At 27.7% G+C, this 20,843-nt stretch overlaps 3 protein-coding genes across 5 annotated transcripts in view; all 3 read right to left on the bottom strand.

The window, feature by feature from the left end:
* The window catches only part of LOC118071589 (uncharacterized), a 30,438-nt gene extending 29,227 nt beyond the window's left edge, over positions 1–1,211 (bottom strand). For 2 of the 3 annotated variants that reach the window (XM_035090791.1, XM_035090790.1), the window contains exon 1: positions 350–1,150. The gene's annotated coding sequence lies outside the window, so the exon portion shown is untranslated. Of the gene's footprint in view, positions 1–349 lie in introns of all 3 variants that reach the window. The other variant, XM_035090792.1, reaches the window with a different exon arrangement.
* Positions 1,212–2,170: 959 nt separating this feature from the next.
* On the bottom strand, positions 2,171–4,284 carry sqh (Myosin regulatory light chain sqh). Its single transcript, XM_035091530.1, has 4 exons — positions 4,134–4,284; positions 3,111–3,306; positions 2,772–2,985; positions 2,171–2,632 (listed from the first exon to the last, which is right to left on the bottom strand). The coding sequence occupies exons 2-4, from the start codon at positions 3,298–3,300 to the stop codon at positions 2,512–2,514; spliced, it is 525 nt and encodes a 174-aa protein (XP_034947421.1). The 5' UTR covers positions 3,301–3,306; positions 4,134–4,284; the 3' UTR covers positions 2,171–2,511.
* Positions 4,285–5,143: 859 nt separating this feature from the next.
* fw (furrowed) lies at positions 5,144–20,086 on the bottom strand. Its single transcript, XM_035091473.1, has 19 exons — positions 19,484–20,086; positions 12,056–12,173; positions 11,355–11,413; positions 10,963–11,268; positions 10,518–10,640; positions 10,278–10,441; positions 10,069–10,195; positions 8,664–8,813; positions 8,236–8,592; positions 7,968–8,086; positions 7,650–7,884; positions 7,363–7,536; positions 7,081–7,260; positions 6,717–6,962; positions 6,237–6,590; positions 5,969–6,148; positions 5,788–5,896; positions 5,508–5,687; positions 5,144–5,403 (listed from the first exon to the last, which is right to left on the bottom strand). The coding sequence occupies exons 1-19, from the start codon at positions 19,539–19,541 to the stop codon at positions 5,298–5,300; spliced, it is 3,345 nt and encodes a 1,114-aa protein (XP_034947364.1). The 5' UTR covers positions 19,542–20,086; the 3' UTR covers positions 5,144–5,297.
* Positions 20,087–20,843: the final 757 nt, after the last annotated feature.

Below are 20,843 nucleotides of genomic sequence, written 5' to 3'. Positions count from 1 at the left end.
ATAAATATTGGATAATGCAACTATGGCTGCAAAATACGTCGCAGCCTTGGACACCGATTTATAACTTTGGAGATGGATAATGACAATAAATTCATAAATACCTCAAAATCTATTATAATAATAATAATATTATTAATCACAACTATTACATTAGTTGATGTCAGTGTTAAATGTAGAGCCAAATAATAAGACAACACGTTTAAAATAGTATTTTCATCATGCCAATGCTTAATTATTAACAAAACGTCATTGATTGTCACGTGGATTTTCTTATCTTTTTTGTCAACAATGACATCAACATTATTAGTTAAGGTGATTGAATAAAAATGGAATAAGTGAATAAACTTACATATAAAAATGTAGACAGCAAAAAAACAACTTATATTTATCATATAGTTTTCAATTTAATTGTTATTATATATGAAATTTTATTCAAAGTTCATTTAACTATTCACTCACTAAATAATGGATTGACAGAATTTGCTTTGAGATTTAAATTCTTCAAGGAAATTTCACTGATTAAGTCACTGCACTTTTGATTGATCTACTAATTTATATTGATACATTTGTCTAAAACTTTTAACAACACTGTTGACCTCGAAGCTTGCACTTTTATGTTGGATATCGTCATGATTCTTGGATAAAAGGTGTAATCATGACAGAATATGTAAAACACTCGTAATTAATAATAAGAGGTTTACATCGTTGATTTATATACATTATTTGTCAATTAATAATGATAAAAATCGTTTATCAGACACAAAGGAATTCAATTGATAGAATAGAGAAATTCGACTGTGAGAAATAAAAAAGAGAGGCCTAGGATTCTGAACGCTCTACAATCATAGCGTCCTGAGAAAATTTTTAGTCTTTCTTAACCACAAAACTGTTCACTATAAATGAGTGTTGCTATAGAAACCGCAATATATAATGAAAACTGTGTAATAATAAATATAGTTGAATTTATTGGTAATTATAATAAATAACGTGTGACAATAATCATTTTAAAGTCTTCATGAAAGCACTAGATACACAGAGAATAAGTGCACCATACATTCAGAACGTGAAAGCGATACTGCGGCTCTATTGGCATACTGTAGCGCTGTACTGACACGCAGACGCAAATCACACTGATGTTGATGGTATGGATGAGGTGACTGGAGGATTCAAGTTTGACATTTGCTTTTATTTATCCATGACATAACCAAATGTTAATAGCTCTTGTTGTCCTTAAACTATTTGCTGTTAATAACTTTAACACTTTATTATACATTTTAATCACTTGTTTGAAATGATATTGATTGTTCTGACTCATATAATTGTCCAGTTATTTATAATGATTATTCTATATTTAATTTGAAAAAAACATTGTTTTTTCATTAAGAGTTCTATTATAGGAAACGTTTAATATAAAATGTATCATATTTTATGATATTTAATTTAAAAAATTAACATTTAAAAATACATGAAACACTTGGTATTTTCTTATCAATTTGTTTTATAATTTTTTTTATTAGTAGTTGTAATAAAACATTATATAAAAAATTTTTATTACTTTTGTGCTTATCAATTGTAATCAACAGTAAAAATTAATCAATTGAGTCAAGATATAAGTACATATGCGTTTATTGTTTATACTAATATCCGTGAAATCGTTCATGTTGATAAACTTCCAGACATTCAAGCTAACACAACTTGGAAATTACGCGATTATTCTCTTATCAACTAATGAAATTTTTATGATTAGTTCTGGGTACTGATTTCAATATTCCATTTACTTTTTGAACAGAATTATGCATAAATATTCATATCGTTATTGAATTTTAAATGTTTAGCAAAATTCTTTTCATATTTAACGTTAGCCATTCATTCTCTTTTAAATTATCATGTTTATATAATTTATTTAACTAAAATTAGCAGATACACGACAATTCAATTATTTTAGTATTAAAACACAATCATTTATTGGTTCATGAATTTTTAGAATTTTAAATAAATACTTTTTCTTATGCCAACTCTAAATAAAATTTCAAAGACTCATCTGATATGTAAAATATTCTACAAATATAACAAAAAGTATTTACATGAGATATGTCGCGTCTTTATGGTAAATTTTAAATTACGTTAAAGTTGGAGTAAGGCTTAAAATAAAAAAAATAAGACACTTCAATAGGTTACTATACATAATATTTGCTGGTATAACATACAAATGACAATTTTAAATATATATTCATAAATTTAAAATGTTAGAATTAATATTTACTGCATTCTAACATAAAAAGAGATTAAATAAACTATATAAATACTTGATTTTTCATATTTAAGACAACGAATATAATCGAAAAATGCATTGTAAATTAAGTCTTGTTACTTTTTAGTTTAATATGAATTTTTCATTGTTATTAATGTATCAATATATATTAATACACATGATGTTTTGGGGTATAAAACATAAATCACCTTTAACTGGAAAGGAAAAATACAATAACGATTGATAATTCAGACATTGGTTTACTGCTCATCTTTGTCCTTTGCACCGTGTTTAAGAATTCTAGTAAATTCTAAATAATCAAACATTGATCCTTTGATTGGAGCTTCACGATACATTTCATCAACATCATCATCTGTAAATCTGTAATAGACCATTTTTTTTAATTCAATGATTTTATTTTTTTTTTTTTCAAATCTTCAAGACAGAATAGTATTGATAGGACTATTTTTTCGAATTTTTATTTAAATTTATTTTTATTAAAATAATTTTAGGTAAGTACCTGTCTCCCATAGTAGTTAAAAGTTCACGTAAGCGTTCTTCATTAATATGTCCAGTATTTTCTTCATCAAAGCATCCGAATGCATTTTTAATGACATCTTCTGGGTCAGTACCCTGTAGCCTCTCTCCAAATAAAGTTAAAAACATTGTAAAATTGATTGGACCTGGTGCTTCATTCATCATAGCCTCTAAATATTCATCAGTTGGGTTTTTTCCTAAATAAAAAAAAATAAGCTTCATATAATTCATTTATATCATATTTTTAAAAGACAACATTTAACGAGTAAATGCTAGTATATAATGAAATTAATTAAAAGTGAAAATGATGATGAATAAGTACCAAGTGAAGCAAGCATGTCATGTAAATCTTCTTTATCGATGAATCCATCATGGTTATGATCGATCATGTTAAATGCCTCCTTGAATTCAGCAATTTGAGCTTGATCAAACATTGCAAATACATTGGAAGTCGCACGTTGAGCACGTTTTTTTGTAGTTGCACGACGACCAGCAGTTTTTCGGGCTGACATGATGATCTGGAAATTTTTAAACCAAATATAGAATACATAAATACAACATAATTAAAAAGAACTTTTTTAAATTAATTCATTAAGAGAGAAAAATTTTAAATATTAGATTATACAGAAAAGATAAGAATGTAAAAATATAAACATGATTCATGGCTTAAGAATTTACAGTTTTCAGGTTTAAGAAACTAAAAAAAAAAAATTTTCAATACGGCACAAAGAAAATATCATTAATGAATCAACGACAAATGATCTATTTCGATACCATATTACTTCTGACTTGGAAAGTAAAAGTATTTCTCAATGTTTTCAATGTAAAATTAGGTACAGTTCATGAAAGTACATTTAGGAATCGTCATATAAAGAATATGAGTCATCAAGAAATATCAGCTTAAAAGTATTTGATTTTTAATGCTATTTTTTGTGAAAAGTTTAACAAATTTTACCCATATTTAAGATATTTATCAATATTTATGATAATAAAAATAAACAAGTGATATTTAAAACCTTAAATTTTGGAGTATTTAAATAAATTACACTTGCAAAATAAACAGTGAGAATGATTTTTAAATTTCACTGGCATTTCATTGTTAATTATCAAGAATTCCAGAGTGAATCATTTATATTGAAATAATTCTATTATTTTTAAATATAATTATATTTTATATGAACATCTTGTTGCATATTAACACAATGGCGATTGCAATCCAAAGATTCTAAATATCATGACTGTCAAATAATTTCATTTGTAATTTATATTCTACAAGTAGAAACAACTTTATTGATTATCGACAATTATTGAATAATGTATAAATATTTATTTAATAAATACTTACGTTTGTTTACAATATTTTCAAGTATAAAAATGTAAAAATAAAATACGTATTTTTCTAATACGTTCGCGTCACTGATTGACAAACTCTATACTATTCCACACTGTATTATTCACTGGAAAGAATGGAATGGAACTGAACCAAGCTTCAGTGTATTGCCGTATATGTGTGTAATACGTGTACGTATATAGAATAGAGGTCGCCATATTAGATCCAGATGTGATGTCATCGTCTAAGGACATTCCACTATTCTGTGATTTAAACCTTGATTTCATACACTCGTATAATTCATACCATGTGCGTGTGTGTATGTGTAATTTTGTGTACTCCAACCAGGGCCACATTTCTTAAATCCAGGTCAGGAGAAATTTTTTATGCAAAATTGCTTATTCTTGCACAGTAAATGATAAATTCAAAAACAAAAAAACTGCCACGATATTTTATTACTAAATAGATTTTATTTTTCATCAATAAATTTAAAATAGTTAAGCAAAAATGAAAGAACTCTCAATAATCTTAATTACATTTATTTGGATGTTAAATACCATAACTGAGAATGTTTTTACACCGGAATTCTTTTCCTTATAAGGACATAAATAAAAATGAAAATTAAACAGACAATTTTGTAATCGTGCTCTTTATTGGTAGAAGTAAGTCTTTGTATCTAGATGAATTACAAACGTGAAAAAAATCACTTAATAACTAATAACAAAGTGATTTTAGTTTAAAAATTGATCTCAATACATAAGAATTTCATTAGAATAAGAGATATAGTCTTTTGGTTGTTATTGCAAAAAATAAATTACATCTATTTGAAATATTACTGATATTCTTTATATCAATCTGAAGAATCTTGATAAAATTTTCAAATACATAAAAAGCAATAAATATATTACATTATTACGACAAACAAATTATTCTAGTAATTATTCTATCAATATTAAGAATATCATATGTACAGAATAATACAGATTTCGATTATTATAATCGAACTATATAATAGTGTCATGAACTATTCCCTCATACATTCAAGATCTCATTATCATTAAAATTATGTACAATTTTATTATCCTATTCATTATATTTATATTACGATAAATTAGAACATGATTTAAATATGACAAATGCAATCATTTTTGAATGTTAATTAATAATTTATCTATCCAATTATCGAACCGCAAGGCCATTGATAGTAATACCATTTCTTGGTATCGGTTCAGCTTCATAATGACTTGATCTATTATACATTCTTCTTCCATTTTGACTTGGAAATCTGTTAAAGTTGAATTTATCATTTATTAATATTATTTCTTTTTGATTTCTAATTTAAAATATTTTTTATTTTTTAAATTAATTAAATAAATTAAATTTTCTTACCCATATCCACCTCCACTATATGGATTATCATAAAGACCCTCTTCTGGAACATTTTCATACATTCTTGGATTAGTTGAGCCATCATTTAAACTTGCATAAGACATTACTGCAGCATTTTGATCTTCCTTTCGTTCTGCTGCTTGAACATTTTCCGTATTTTTGACTGGTGTTGCTTTTCGTCTGAAAATTTTTGCATATTTATTCATTCATTATGTTGAATACCGTTTTCATAAATATATATAGTACGTTTCCTCCATAAATTTTCTATAATTTTACTTACAATCGTAAATAAACTAATCCTAGGATGATAAGAATAAAAATTATGACTCCAGCTGCAATTCCCACACTTGTACCAACACCTTGGGCTTCTGCTATTTCATTTGACACCACTAAAATCAAGGAGTAAATTATGAGTTTTTTTTTATCATTTATATAAATTATAAAACTATTTTTTAATTTACTTCTACAATGAGGCTCTTCACCACTCCACATTCCAGTATCTAAGCATTTTCTGAGAAAAGGTCCAACACGTTCATATTGAGGTAAACAGTGATATTCTGCTGCTCCACCAAATAAAGTTGATTCATTTACTACGATAACTCTACCATTATCAATTGATCCTGGATGTTTACAATCTCTGGCTGTATAATAAAAAAATGATTCCTTTTAGTATCTCTTTTTTTGTTGAACATATGAAATAGTAAATATCTTTTTTATAAAAAAAAATACCAAAACAAACGGGCATAGATCCACTCCAAGATCCATTTTGTAAACATATTCTTGTATCATTTCCTTCCATATAATAACCACGAGGGCAAGCATAACGTGTTACTCCACCAATACTATGAGTTGATATTTGAACTGAAAGTGGTGGGACTTTATCTGGATCTTTACATTTAATTTCTCGACATATTGGAGTTTCAGAACTCCATGTTCCATTTTCTAGACATAATCTTCTAGCAAAACCATCTAATTCGTAATTAGCATCACACTCGTAGAGAGCAGCGGCTCCGTAATATGTTGCATTTGATGTTAAAGTATAATGTCCATGATTTATATCATCAGGTTTACCGCAATCGACAACTGTAATTCAATTGAAAATATAATTTAGCATATGATGCTTTCATTTTTCAAAAGAATACTTATCTTATAAATTTCTTAAATATTTTCATATTGCATATTAATCATTAAATATATATAAATACTTACAGATACATTGTGGTACTTCTCCACTCCATTTACCATTGTCTTCACAAGTTGACAATGGTTCACCGACAACCTTATATCCTCTTTCACACCTATATTTTGCTAGAGCCCCTATTTTATATGATGTTGCACCGGTATTTAAATTTTCCGCAGTGCCAGTACGTATTAATGTTCTTCCGTACATCCTGTCATTGCCAGTAACTGAAAGAATACCATGTTCCGCTAGCACAGGTTCAGAACACCGTATTTCTGAAAAGACATTTCCCAGGTTTGTCAGTTAAGAAAAAAAATAATTACGTCATACTCTTAATTCTCTTCTTAATTTTTAATTAAAATATCATATTTTTAAAATATTTCATTTGTTCACCTTCGCATTTTGGTGTAGCATCACTCCACTGTCCATTATCAAGACAGTATCGTTGTTTAACACCATTTAATCGGTAATTTTTCGAACAAGTATAAGATATTTCACTTCCTAAATGTGTTGTTCCATTAATATATTCTATAACACCATTCAAAATAGGTAAAACTTTTCCACAGTTGATGTCTGAAAATTAAAGATTATCAGAACCATTAAATTTTTTGTAGACAATCAATAATAGTAAAATGATAATTTTTGTTGTAGATTTTATCAATAATAGATAATTACATTTACAAATTGGAACTTGTCCCGACCATTCTCCATTTTTCTGGCATGTATGTCTTGCTTCACCGGTTAAAAGATAACCAGCCTCACAATGATACTCAATGGAACTATGAACATTGAGATCATATCCTACAACATAACTTCCAGCTGGAACTTCAGGTTCTTCACAAGTGATCACTGTAATAGTTTAAAGATAAATAATTTATTAAACCTCTAAATAAATGATAAAATTAATTTATTAATTTGCAAAACTTGTTCAATTGGTATCGTATTCATTTGCATTCACTTACATTCGCATGAAGGAGTTTCATGATTCCATTTCCCGTCTCTGGTGCATTCATGCGTAGCATCTCCTACTAACCAATAATCTTCTTGGCAAGTATACGTTGCTAAACTTCCTACAGTTGTTGTTCTATTTATAAGAATTACCTCTCCAAATTCAATTTGGGCAGGAGTACCACAGTCAACAAATCGACACTGAGGAGCTTTTCCAGACCATCCACCACCAACATCACATGTTAAAACCTAATAACAATCATTTTTATATTGTTTTAAAACAATAAAAAGATATTGGATCTTCTGAAAATCTATTTCGCAAAACCACGTACATTATCTCCAAATAGAATGAAACCATTTTGACATGAATAAGTTGCTGTTGAGCCAGCACGTTTTCCTGTTATTTTTACAATAGCACCATTGATTTCCGGTGGATCAGGACACCAATCAACTGAAAGAAAGTATTACGTACAAGTGAACAAAAATAACTTTAGCTTTGAAATGAATTTAATGAGTTCATGAATTTTAAAATCTAGTTGAGATAAGTCCAGTTAATATATCTAATCTCATAATATTGAATTAATTTTACTGGAAACTTACAAAGACATTGAGGCTGATGGCCACTCCAAATACCACCATCTCCACATTTACGAGTTGTATCACCTACTAAAGTATAATTTTCTTTACAAGAATAATTAACCACTGCACCATAAGTTGTTCTATTATTCACAAATTCTATTTCTCCATTTTCTAATTCAGGAAGCTTTCCGCAATCGACAAATTTACATGTGGGAGGTTTGTCACTCCAGAACCCATTTGGTTCGCACGTTCTAGATTTAGTACCAATCAACATATATCCATCCGGACACATATAATCAATCGTTGCTCCAATAGTTCTTTTAGATCCAATAATTGTTGTATTCTCGTATTTCTCTGGACTCCCACATGATGAAGGCTCTAAAAAAAAAAATTTTAACTCATTCAAAATAAAAATAATTATTTATTTTTCCAGATTAAAGTTTACTTACTGCTTTGACAAATCCAATGGAGATAATCTAAATTGCATCCAACATCATTCCACAGCCAATTTCTTCCTCCATCAAAAACAACACAATTTTGTTCGCCGTTATAATTATTTGGTTGATCTTTTCCCCAAGAAGGTTTTTGAACAATTTCACCTACAAAAATTGAAATTATAAGGTATCAAAAAAAATTTATTATAATATTCCATTTAACCGTGTAACCATAAAAAAAAATTCGTCACGTTTGTTCTACTGTCTTATATTCTACATGTATACAATAATAGGACGTGCCTTGTCGTACACTTAGGTGCCACTTCCGGTATATTAACAACTACTTACTTTCACGTTCCATTTGAAATTATTAACGCGTTACTATTCATAATATTGCTTCGGTTCTTTGTGCATAATTAATTGTAAATAATGAATTATAGGTATTGTATAATTATACATTATATATTGACAGTATGTTGATAATAATAGATATTCTGTAATAATCGATTGAATTCGATCAATTTTCTTTTTTTAAGCAACTAAGTTGAGCAAGCGAGAATAAAACTTTTATTACTGAATAATATTTTTTCAATTGATTGAATAATAAATTTTCCAGCATAAATGCTAAAGAATGAATAACAATGTAAAATAATTATCTAACGGTTTATCAAGTTACCAGTTTAAACTAACAAAGTAATTGAAAATATTAAGCTTATCCAGTTTTATCAAACCTCCTCTTTTAAGAGAGAAGTCAATTGCGTGGTTTAAACCACTACTTCCTCACCGCTAAAATATGATTTGCTTATTTTTAAGAGAATAATTTTTTGAAACTATCTTTCATTTATAGGATTTTATTTTTGATCCTCTATTGTAGAGAGCTTTAAAATAAATAACCTCAGATGAGTTAATTATATATAATTTTATAATAATTAATGAGACTTTAATTAACTTTTAATTACTACATCACATGAGTATAAACAAGCGGTCTTATACAATATTTATAACTTCTTTTGTAAATTATTGATCAAAAAATTATGCAACTCAGTTATGGTAAATGCAAAATATCACTTGGACATTGATCCTACAATTTTATTTTATGATATAAAAATAGTTTTGTCTTGATTTTAAAAGACATAAATTATGTAATCGATATTTACGGAAGGTAAAAAGTGTCTTGAAAATGTTTTGTTATCAGTTAATTATTAGTCAACTGACAATTAGTAGTATACAATCTATAAAGTTCGATGTACTCTATTACAAGTATTATTACCTAACACCCAATTGTTGCAACCTGATTCCCACCGCGAATCCGCAAATCATCATTCAAACTACTTTTATCTATTATTATGGTAAATCTATTAACGACAGAAGAATGAAGATTTTTAACTTTTTTATTATAAATCAAAGAAATGATTTTTACCGTCAACCCATCGCCAAGTACGTGCTGTAATTGATGGCTCTTTTTGTGCTCCAATCCATACAAGTTGAGTTTTTAACTTGTCTTTTCTTTTGTCAAGATTATTTAAAATGAAAGTTGAAGTAATTCCCTGTAAAAACGAGTAAATATATTTATAAAATATTTTTATTAAAATAAATATAATTTATTTAAATAAAAAAAAAATGGTATACCTTAAAATCATGAACTAGATCTCCTTCCCTAGATTGACAGTAACTTCGTGCATCTTGAAATGACCCACCTTTGGTTACGATAAATTCATAACAAGTGGAATTAAACACCGCAATGTCAGCATCAGCAGGTGTTCCTACATGTGCGCATCTGTCAATGGAATACTCTGTAAGGGCATATGGCAAGCGATATAAAATAAAGGCGAACTTTCTATACAAATATCTAAAGAATAATCCACCTACCATCAGTAGCAAAAACTTCGACTTCGCAGACACTAAGACTTCCTTCAACACCAACTAGTTGAAGAAATACATATTCACCCACAAGTGCTCTTGCACAAACGAAGGTTTTTGTAATTCCTTCCTCTGTAATAAAATCATTTTTAAATGAATCTGATGTTAAATATAAACATCTACAACTTTAGAATAGTAATAAATAATGATGAAAAAATTTTAAAATATCCTGAATTTAAAAAAAAATGATACTGAAGCATGTTAACTATTTCAGTAATGTTTCTGATCTTTGTTTCAATAATTATCAGAGGTCATTTAAGAAACTATAAGTATGAGAAAATAAGTAGGTTCTGTTATTATAGATAATTGCTCTTTTCTATCCAACTAGTTCTTTCTATTTGAATGAATTTTTCTAGTACTTTTAATATAACAGTAAGTAAAAAAATATAATTACCAATAGTACCAGGGAACCATGCACATAATGGATTTCTTTGGAGTTCAGCACTGCTGTTACCAACCCTTATTTCAATATCTCGAAGTGGTTGATGGCCACAACAACCACGTGTAGTTACTCGGACAACTTTAATGGCATATGGCTTCAATAAATCAACTTTCCACCAAGGACTAGGTTCTTTCTGAGTTTCAGTGCATCGCTTTCCATCATGCTCCGTTCCAACATCTCCATCATTCCCATGACTCGCATCACCACCTCTGACTGTTGTCGATTGATTAGCAGGTTTACGAAGAGCAACATTTGTTCCTAAAAATTATTATGACAATTTAGAAAGTATTATTCAAAAGTTCCAATTGATGTAATAACAAAATCATAGATTACAGATGACTTACCACAGAATGGTAATTCTCCTTGCCATCTCCCTTGATTACTGCATTTTATAATTGATGATCTACGAGATAAGGAAATGCAACCAAAAGTGTAATAATTGGTATTAAAAATCATTAACTAACTTATTGATTAGATTGATCATTTTTAATACTAAATAATTTCTTATGATGCAATCTTATTAGCTGGTCGATGACAGAAAAATAAATGTAAGTTGAATTAGAGTTCATTCCGGTGAAAGTTCTTGGACGATGACAAGCATCTTATAAATAGTTAATTTATGAAATTATTATATTTGAAACGCTTAATGCGCATTATAATTGAAAATTCTAATAAGTAAGATAATAATTTCTATTTATTGCTTCTGTTATATCTAAATTAAAAACAATGACTTTAATATCAAGATAGAAATTTTTTTTAAATAATTTATTTATTTATATAAGTGTAATTCATCATGATAATAGAAAATGTTTCATTCAACGAGACAGAAAATAATGTTTACTATGCAATATGTCGTTTAAAATGACTCATCCAAGAATGAAAATGATACAACATAGCAAAGAACTAATTCTAGTTATCCGGTGATTTTTTTGCTGGGTATTATAAAGACGTAAGTCCCGTTAAATCACTTGGTTAGTTGTATCCTTAATTGTCTACCTGTTCTACACACTTTGGATTTCAGGAGCGCAATAACATTTAAACTTACCCGAAGAGTTCGTAACCTGCATCACACGTATAAGTCGCCAAAGTACCAGCTGACAGTGAATCGTCTGACAGAGAAACCTTGGAGTTCATTGGCACCGCTGGATGGCCGCATTTTGCTCCTACAATCATCATCAGTTATTTAATCATTTTATTAATTCTTCAAGCTAATAATATTGATATTCATTATCAGTGAATATAATTAACGTCACATTATATTGAATCTTAAAATTCTGTAGGATGCAAAGATGATAAGTTTGTATATGGTATATGATCATTAATTATCATTATCATTGATGAAAGGGAGATTTTTTTTTATTTTTTATTAAAATAGCAATTAAATGAAAATAAGAGAAATATTTATTCATCATTTGCTCTAGATATTAACGATGTTATTGAATTTTTGATAATTCATCAACTTTGTGAGGTAATTTATCAAGCTGTTTAATGACATCTAATTTTATTTCCCGTTGATTTACAAGCAATCGAGTGTTGAATTTTCAATAAGTAACTCCAGCTACCGTTTGTCGACCTGATCAACTGAACTGTTTATAAGTCTTTAGGTATATAAACAAGCATGATATGACTATTGAAACTTAAAGTTAAGTCATGCTAAAATGTATGAGCAATTTTAGAACAATTTTCTTACAAAAATTGAATGTAAAGAGCCCTTTTAATTCAAGCTTATGAAAATTTGACTGAAACAATTGGGAGGAGTAAACATGCATATTTTGACATATTTATAGCATACTACATACTGATTTGCCATACAAATCACTGAGTACAACCACATAATTTTTATTTTGAAATAAATATGTATTTGAATAATTCATTAGTGATTATCATTAAATACAATCTTACACAAATGCCATTGTTGCATTTACTAAAATAATGACATTTATTTCTTAAATGCTTTCCATAATTCAAATAACCATGCATGCTAAATATGTTAAAAATCGTGAGAAGTTGATGAAGTATTGTGAATTAAAGATGTTTGTTTCAGAATTCATCTGAATTTAGTTATTATGCAGGTGCAATAATTTAATTATCTGATTAAAAAAATGATAGATAAAATAAAACTAAGTTTATAATTGTTGGAGAATTATAACATAGAGAAAATAACTAAACTCACAAGATGACCTTCTCATACTTGTTGCTAATCTTTTGTTCCTAATTAGGAATGCGGATTTTCTTTATTGTAGAGAAATGTTGCTTATTTTAATTGTTCTTCCTACTTTGAAGTAAGTATGTGAATCTTTTCTCAGAAGACAGTTGATGATAATCAAAAGATACTCATCATTAATTATCAAATTACACTTTTGGAACATTTTTAATCAAAAATTTGGTCACCAGATCGTTTTGTCTATTTAATTACACATTGTGAAATACTGATTTCATCATTTTTATGACAATATTTAATTACTATGCAGCAACATCTACCATATTCCTATTTTTTAATAATGAAAAAAATTTTTTTTCTATATTTCTATGAATAAATATATCTAATTCAATGTAATATAAATTTTTATGATATTTTTAATGTCTTTTACAGCTGCTTCAGCTACTTATAGATGAAACTTTCCCCCTATAAACACATTTTCCAGCTTTATCATAGCACTAGTGTTCCATAGTTATCTTGAAAAAAATTGTAAGAAGGCTTAGAAGCAGAATAAGATCATTGCAAAGATGAATGGAGCTAGTATTCTGCAGTTGATTGGTTCGTGACTGGCTTGAACGTTTCTAAAAGCAACTAAGATAACATTAAGAGTATCAGAGCACGGCCGACTTATTAGTTCAGACTAACAAAATCCTCAATTTCTATTTAAATATGCCATATCGTACAACACATCACTATTATGATATATCTCTCCAGGTAATTAATGCTACTCAAGTTAGCTTCCTGCACACATTATAAGTCATTTGTTGCATTTATTTGTTAATTATTTCTTTTCACTTATTATTCATTAATGACATTGTATTTTTTCTTAATTCTGTGAAAGTGAAAACTGGAGACTTGAGAACGTGAAAAATAATCTATTGAATTGAACAATAATAAAAAGAATAAGAAATAAATTAGATGATAAAATAAGTAAAGAATGAATTTGGTTGAGTTTGGATGGGAGTTGAAAAAAATTCAATGACCTTTGGATGGAAGAAACCTAGGGAGGAAAGGGGAAATCAGATGGATTCCTGGGTCACTCGGTTACAAAACCTCTCAGCCGAAATAACGGGATACAAGTTGTGCGTGTAATGTTTGTTGAGAGTGGATCAGACAGATAATGTGTACTGAAATTATTATATGTGGTCATATGTCGATGTATGCATGGTGTTAACCATGACGTTGGTCACGTGCTTGAAATTTTTTATTACTATGTAGAAATCTCATTTTTTTTCCCAGTTAATCTAAGTGAATAACTAAGATCTTCTAAGAAGATATGATTTTTATAATTTCCCTTAATCATTTATCACTTTTTAATTCATATAATTTTTAAATACTTGAAAATCAGGAATGTGTTACTCTAGTGTTGAGTATGTTATTTTAACACGCAAGTATTTCAATTTTATGGTAATAATTTCTACCTATGAAGTAGTTAGAAGTATGGATGATATCTCAGTAGCTCTTTGATGAATTAAATCATTTAATAGTCATTAATGATATTAAATATTAGGAAATTTTTAATGCAACATTAGAGATTGAAATACATTTAATTAAGTTGAAATTAAAGAATTTTATTAGTAGAGTATAATAAATATTTAAATTTTGATAATTAAGTGGAATAATATTAGATATTTACAACACCCCAGTGTGGTATAACTCGAAAGTCTGAATGTCAAGTAGTAATTAAATTTTTACTATAGTATTGTTGGCTATAATTTATATTTTATCAGTAACCCACATTTGGTTTTATTCGGGGAGGGGGAAGGGAGATTTGTTATGAAATATTCTATATTTAATAATTAGATAATACTGCAATAGGATGAAGAAGTTTATAATTAAGTAATAACAGCTCAGACATGTATAAAAAAAAACCTTTTTTAGTATTTAAAATAAATTAATATGGAAAGAAATTTCCTCTTTCAATTGGAAAGTCTTCTATTTGAAAGTTAATCAAATTCGATTTTATTTAAATTTCAACTTTTTTCTTATTTGAATAATTTATCCACTATTGGTATGGTTGTCCTAGTCCCTTTGGAATGAAATTCATGTAAACTGGTTTGCTTGAGATACATTTTGCTTACTGAGTTATTAAAATAATTATATATAATATTATTAAGCTGTATATAATAAATATGTAATATTCATTGTGCTTGATAGAAATTATTTTAAATTTCACTTGAATTGATAAAGTTATTGAAGTTGAAGAAGTGATGGTAGTTTGCGTATGAGAGTGAATCTTGTTGATGATTTTTAACGTAAGATCTCGGTCATTAACACTTAGTATAAATCTTTGATCGATAATAATCAGAAAGCGAGAGGGTTTTTAACCGTATATATTAGATTTCTTCGTTCATTGTCTTTATAAAAGATAAGTATACAACCCTAAGATTTACCGCACAGTCTCTTCAGGTAATTACGAAAGCGATGACGTCCACGTTCGTCGGTCTATCGCACACTATAAGAAATGAAATTGTTATGAAACCACCGGAATTTACACTTCTCACTACAGGAGACAAAAAACAATTTGCCGTTAAATCAGCTTACATTATTTATTATTTCTACACCCATATTCAAAAAAAATATATAACGTCATATTGAAACACTTTTAATGTATTAAAATAATAGACTAAGATTTGTAATGCACGAACTCGAATTTTAGCAAAATTTGTTAAAACTAAATTCAAATTAAACTCCAGAAGAAAAATTTTTTATAGCAATAAATAAACATATCCGGTATATTAAGATGTGCCTTGAGCTTTATGAATTATAAAAAGTAGTTATAAAAAAAAAAAAAATGTTTGTCAGACAATTTTTAAAAACCCATGTTAATTTAGTGTATTAATTTTATCATTTTGATATCTACTTTGTAAAAATATAAAATGTCAATTTTAAAAACTAATCTTCACTCAATCAAGATTACTAAAAGTCTACTAATTTTTTTTTCTCTTTTTAAACCCTTTGATATTTTAATTTCCATTCAAAACCTCTTTGATCTTAAAAGTTAATTAATAATTTTCTTAACGTCTATTGTAATTATTGCAGTTATTTATTTCATACATATTGGAGCAAACTGAAGAAAGTAATATGTAATTTTCTTAAGAGAAATAAATAGAGACAGTTACTTGTAATAATATTTATAAATTAATATTACACATGTGTTGTAAATAATTGTATTGGAGAGAGTGGTTACTTTTCACAGATAATTATAGTGTCTCATAATTAAAGAACATTTAAGTCAGCAGATTAGATTAATGAGCAGTGAAAAAAATGATCTTATTGCAGACAATGATGAGAGTTAAAAAATACTATGATTATCAAAAGATTATGTACATAGTGAAGAAAAAAAAAAGATTCATATGAACAAAATAATATTTTTTGTTGTAATTATCAAAATAATCATAAATTCACTGACTGAATAAAAAATTATTGTATTTACATTATGTAATATTGAGTTACTTCAATTGTAATATTTCCTATAATTTATCAACATTGTCTATGAGCTCTTATTTGAAAATTATTAAAATGATATTCAAAATATTCAACCAGATAAAAATGATGTAACTATTGCAAATAGTATGTGTGAAAAAGATAGATTGATAGAGTGTGTTAATTACTCCATACTCAGATTATTGTATTAACGCTAATTAAAAATAGTTGGCATTTTTTTTGAACTTGTTGGAATCAAAGATTTTAAATAGATAGTGACTTTCTGACCATGGAGCTATACTCCAACGATTTAAGATCATGCATTAGTCCGATCTACTTGAGCACTGATATCAGAGCTAAGTAAAGCCTCTCTTAAATGTTACGCCTATCCCACACAAGTTTCTCTATGTCCATTTCTTCAGGGAATTTATATTATGTGCTGCATGATACTAGATCGTACTTCAAGAAACGCCCTGGTCTCACCCTTCTATTCTATAAACTTAGTTGTTGTAGTTTGCTTTACATGCAATTTATCTTTCCTCTCACTTTAGTTTACACATTGCTGAGAAAAAAAATATTCTTCACTTGTAAGAAAATAAATACATGCTCCAGAGTATGGTTACTAATTAACTAATTATGGTAACTTTGTTTAAAAATAAATATGCCTAAGATTATAAATAAGTATTTCATCAGCTGATGGATTTTTTAGAAACATACGATGAGTTCATTGAGGAAAGATTTTATTTATGGAGTGAAAATAATTTATAAAATGCATTTAATGATAATTCTTATCAATTGACTATGAAATCTTCATGTTGAGGTTTTATGTTATTTAAACTTTCAATCAAGCTGGAATTTTAGTCATCATAAATTGAGTCATTCAAAATGAATTAAAGAAACTGTTTTTTTTTTCAGTACCTTGAGAAAGAAGCTGGAAAAATTGAGTCATTTTTCACAATAAAATATTTCTTTTAACAGTAATGAGGGAATAGATTCTATTTTTAAATAATTTATCTTATAATTGAAAAATAATAATAAATAATTTGAAATTAAAATAACTGATATAAATTCGCAGTATGATGATTCACAGAAATACTTCATCATCAGCATCAATTTTTCCTCCAATTTAAATGAAAAATATTTATTAATGAATTTATTAACCGAATAGAGTAATATTTTTTTCAGTAGGTACAGAAAAAGCAATGCTCAACAATAATCATTTATTCATGATCTAAACACATGCGAAACTTGTATACACGTTTAAATCCTACAAAAGGTAAGCATCATGGTAGTCATGGTTGGAGATCGAAGAGAAATTTAATTAGAGAGTTAATACATGCTGCGAATTAGGACGAAGGAAGTGACTATAATTGAGATTTACAGTCTCTGTTAGATTTTCTGGAATATTTCAATAAAAGAAAGTATTTTTTTTTCTCTCATATTATTTAAACTATTAAATTTTTCAGATGATTGATTAAATAAAAATAAATCAAGCTCGAATATTTTTCATTATCATACACTAATGATTATTTATTGTTTTGTTAAATTGAGGAATGCTGTCTAATGATAAAAAACAACCTACAAGAAAGGTGAGTGCACTTTGCTAACGTAGAGATTTGTAAGGTAACGTCTGTAATGGAATGCAAAAATATTTCGCAAACTTTCTTTCAAGAGTTAAAACAATTTAATCAAAATATACACAAAGATGATCATCAGTGTTTGTTAATCATATAAAATTATCTTATTACAAAATATATTTTTATGTTTATTTATAATATATTGTTAAATATGAAAAATGAAATGTCTAAAGTACAATATTACACATATTCTCAAGACTTAACAAGATGATTAATGAAATATCATTTAAAAAATATTTTTCTACTTGTTTAAATCATTGCATTTACTAATTAGTAATAGAATATTTATTAAGGACACCACTTGTATAATAAGTAGGTAATATAATATCACTCGTCTTTGAAAATTTGTTCCCTTTCTATAATCTTTACTCTAGCAGTGCCTCAAGGATATCTGCACTTTCAGAAGTGTGTAATCAGGAAGAGAATGCAAATGGAGTACTTCATGATCACAATATACTGATAAATATATTCTATGTCCTATATTTGTTTTCAAAATTTTTTAATTTATTAAAAAACAAAGAAACCCCCTAAGTATCGATTTATACTCGGATGTATGAGTTCCGGTGATTGTGGTTAATCCAAAATGTCATAATACATAAATACAATAGGTACTTAGTTAAATGATATTTACTATCAGTTATTTAAGAGAGAGAATTAAATAAATCCTCTTGGTGTTAGTTATTTAAAAAATTCAATCTTTCGTGGTGATCCTTTTTTTATCCTACTTGTTGGCCTCGTATCCAAGAAAATATAATAGCCGAGGACAGTAATTGAGTGGGCGTTGAACAGGTAAGTATTTTATTTCTTTCTATTTTCATTATGGACGAAAAATAATAAAATTTCATAGAAATAGAAAGACGTTGAGAATCTTACCAACAGATATCAGATGTAACAAAAATTTTTAATCACAAAAAAAAATATTCATTATATTCAAAAATAAATTTTTACTTTCTACTAAATTTTGATCATTCCAAGAATATTCTTGAAACAATAATACATTTTGATGATTTCTGAAAGACTAATAAAAAAATAAGTCTAATTATTGAAAGGTTGCAATACAATTAAAATGACCTTCAGTCAGATAAAAGACATTCAACAGGAGTCAGTAAAACAATTGTATAAAAACAATTTTTGTAATGGTATCTTAGGCATGTATTAGCACATACTATCTTATGAAATAATTAAATAAATAAATGAAATATCCACCAACCATTTATTTGTAATGGCAGTAACCCTAACAAGGGTATCAACATCACGAAGACGAACATGATTGTTCAATATCTTCCTTTAGCTTTCCTATGTTGCATTTAAGATAGATCTCTTTGTTATAAATTTATTCACTCTCTTTGCACTCTCTTTCACACCTGTTTAAAAGAAAACTTGTAAAACGTTTCTTTATTTCTTTCAAATAAATTCTACGAAGCGTGACTAGTAATCTCAACTGTCACTTTGAAATTTGAGATGGACACTAAATATTATTTCACTTGTTTTATTCTATAAAATACAACGTAAACACTTTTTGAACACACTGTTTGGAAGTGGAGCTAAATAACTTAGCTTATGAACATATTTGGAGCACTGTTTATTCGACAGTCTTATTCCTCCAACCTTGGCTTTCTTGAAGACTTGAGACATTCAAGAAATGTATCACAATATTTGATGGTTTAAACTATTTTCTTTATTTATATTTCACATTATCTTCAGTTGAATTTATGACATTTTATCAAGTGAGTTTTTTTTATTTAATGTAAAGGTGAAATGTATATAAATGCACTTTTTAAGAATCACGGAACTTACGATCCGTTCCCTTCACCGGTCGAACACGCAGTGCCCCTGGCTAGAACCTCGTTGTCTCTTCGTTGAATATGAAAGTCGTCTTACTATACGATTGGGAGAGACCTATGGCTTTTTAATGTGATAAACAGTATAACATTCAGTCTCGAATTCCCAATGAAGCAGTGCTTCATTTTTAAGTTCAGAAAGACAGGTTAAAAATCAATAATTGATCACATCATTTCATGTTGATGAAAGAATTTAAGAAGAAAAAAAAATAGTATTGTTAAAGGTTATGATTAGTTTTAATTAATTCAATAAGTGATCTGAAATTTAAATAATGTCTAAAGGTAATATGAAAAAATTGATTACAAAAATGTCTGTCAAATTGGCAAGGAGATAGTGATGGTATGATGAAAGATACTTCTGACATAAATTTCATCTGGTGTACTTTTGACATTCCCTTGACTCTGTATGCATAATGAGATAAAAAAACATTTGTCTGATGATCATCAGTGTAAGTATAATAATAGATAATAGTTTTTATTTCATGCATACACGTGCAAAGGAAGAGCTCATGGACGTTTTTAACTGCATGTAACGAAAGTTACAATGTGATTGCCCTGTTTCTCGTGTGTGAAGCGATTACGAAAGTACATTCGTATGTCTAACAGAAAGGAAGAGAAAATCCCAAATGAAATCCAAAGTTAATAAATTATTGATTGTTTAGTTACAAAATAAATTTGTGATAAAGTTGGATTATCTATGGAAATATCTATTGGGTACTATTAAATCAC

The sequence above is a fragment of the Chelonus insularis genome, unplaced genomic scaffold (assembly GCF_013357705.1).
Source record: "Chelonus insularis isolate UGA/USDA-ARS -01 unplaced genomic scaffold, ASM1335770v1 contig_88_pilon, whole genome shotgun sequence".
Classification (NCBI taxonomy): Eukaryota; Metazoa; Arthropoda; class Insecta; order Hymenoptera; family Braconidae; genus Chelonus; species Chelonus insularis.
Note: the sequence above shows the minus strand (reverse complement) of the source record. Positions and strands in the feature narration are given on the sequence as shown.

Bases quoted from the DNA above. Each gene is read 5' to 3' on its own strand.
- sqh (XM_035091530.1), bottom strand. From the start codon at position 3,300: ATGTCAGCCCGAAAAACTGCTGGTCGTCGTGCAACTACAAAAAAACGT. The intron at 2,986-3,110 runs GTACTTATTCAT...TTTTTTATTTAG, and splicing joins TGACATGCTTGCTTCACTTG to GAAAAAACCCAACTGATGAA. The intron at 2,633-2,771 runs GTACTTACCTAA...GGTCTATTACAG, and splicing joins TTAACTACTATGGGAGACAG to ATTTACAGATGATGATGTTG.
- fw (XM_035091473.1), bottom strand. From the start codon at position 19,541: ATGTTCGTCTTCGTGATGTTGATACCCTTGTTAGGGTTACTGCCATTA. The intron at 11,414-12,055 runs GTAAGTTTAAAT...CTTATCTCGTAG, and splicing joins GCAGGTTACGAACTCTTCGG to ATCATCAATTATAAAATGCA. The intron at 8,814-10,068 runs GTAAAAATCATT...CAATTTTTGTAG, and splicing joins TACTTGGCGATGGGTTGACG to GTGAAATTGTTCAAAAACCT.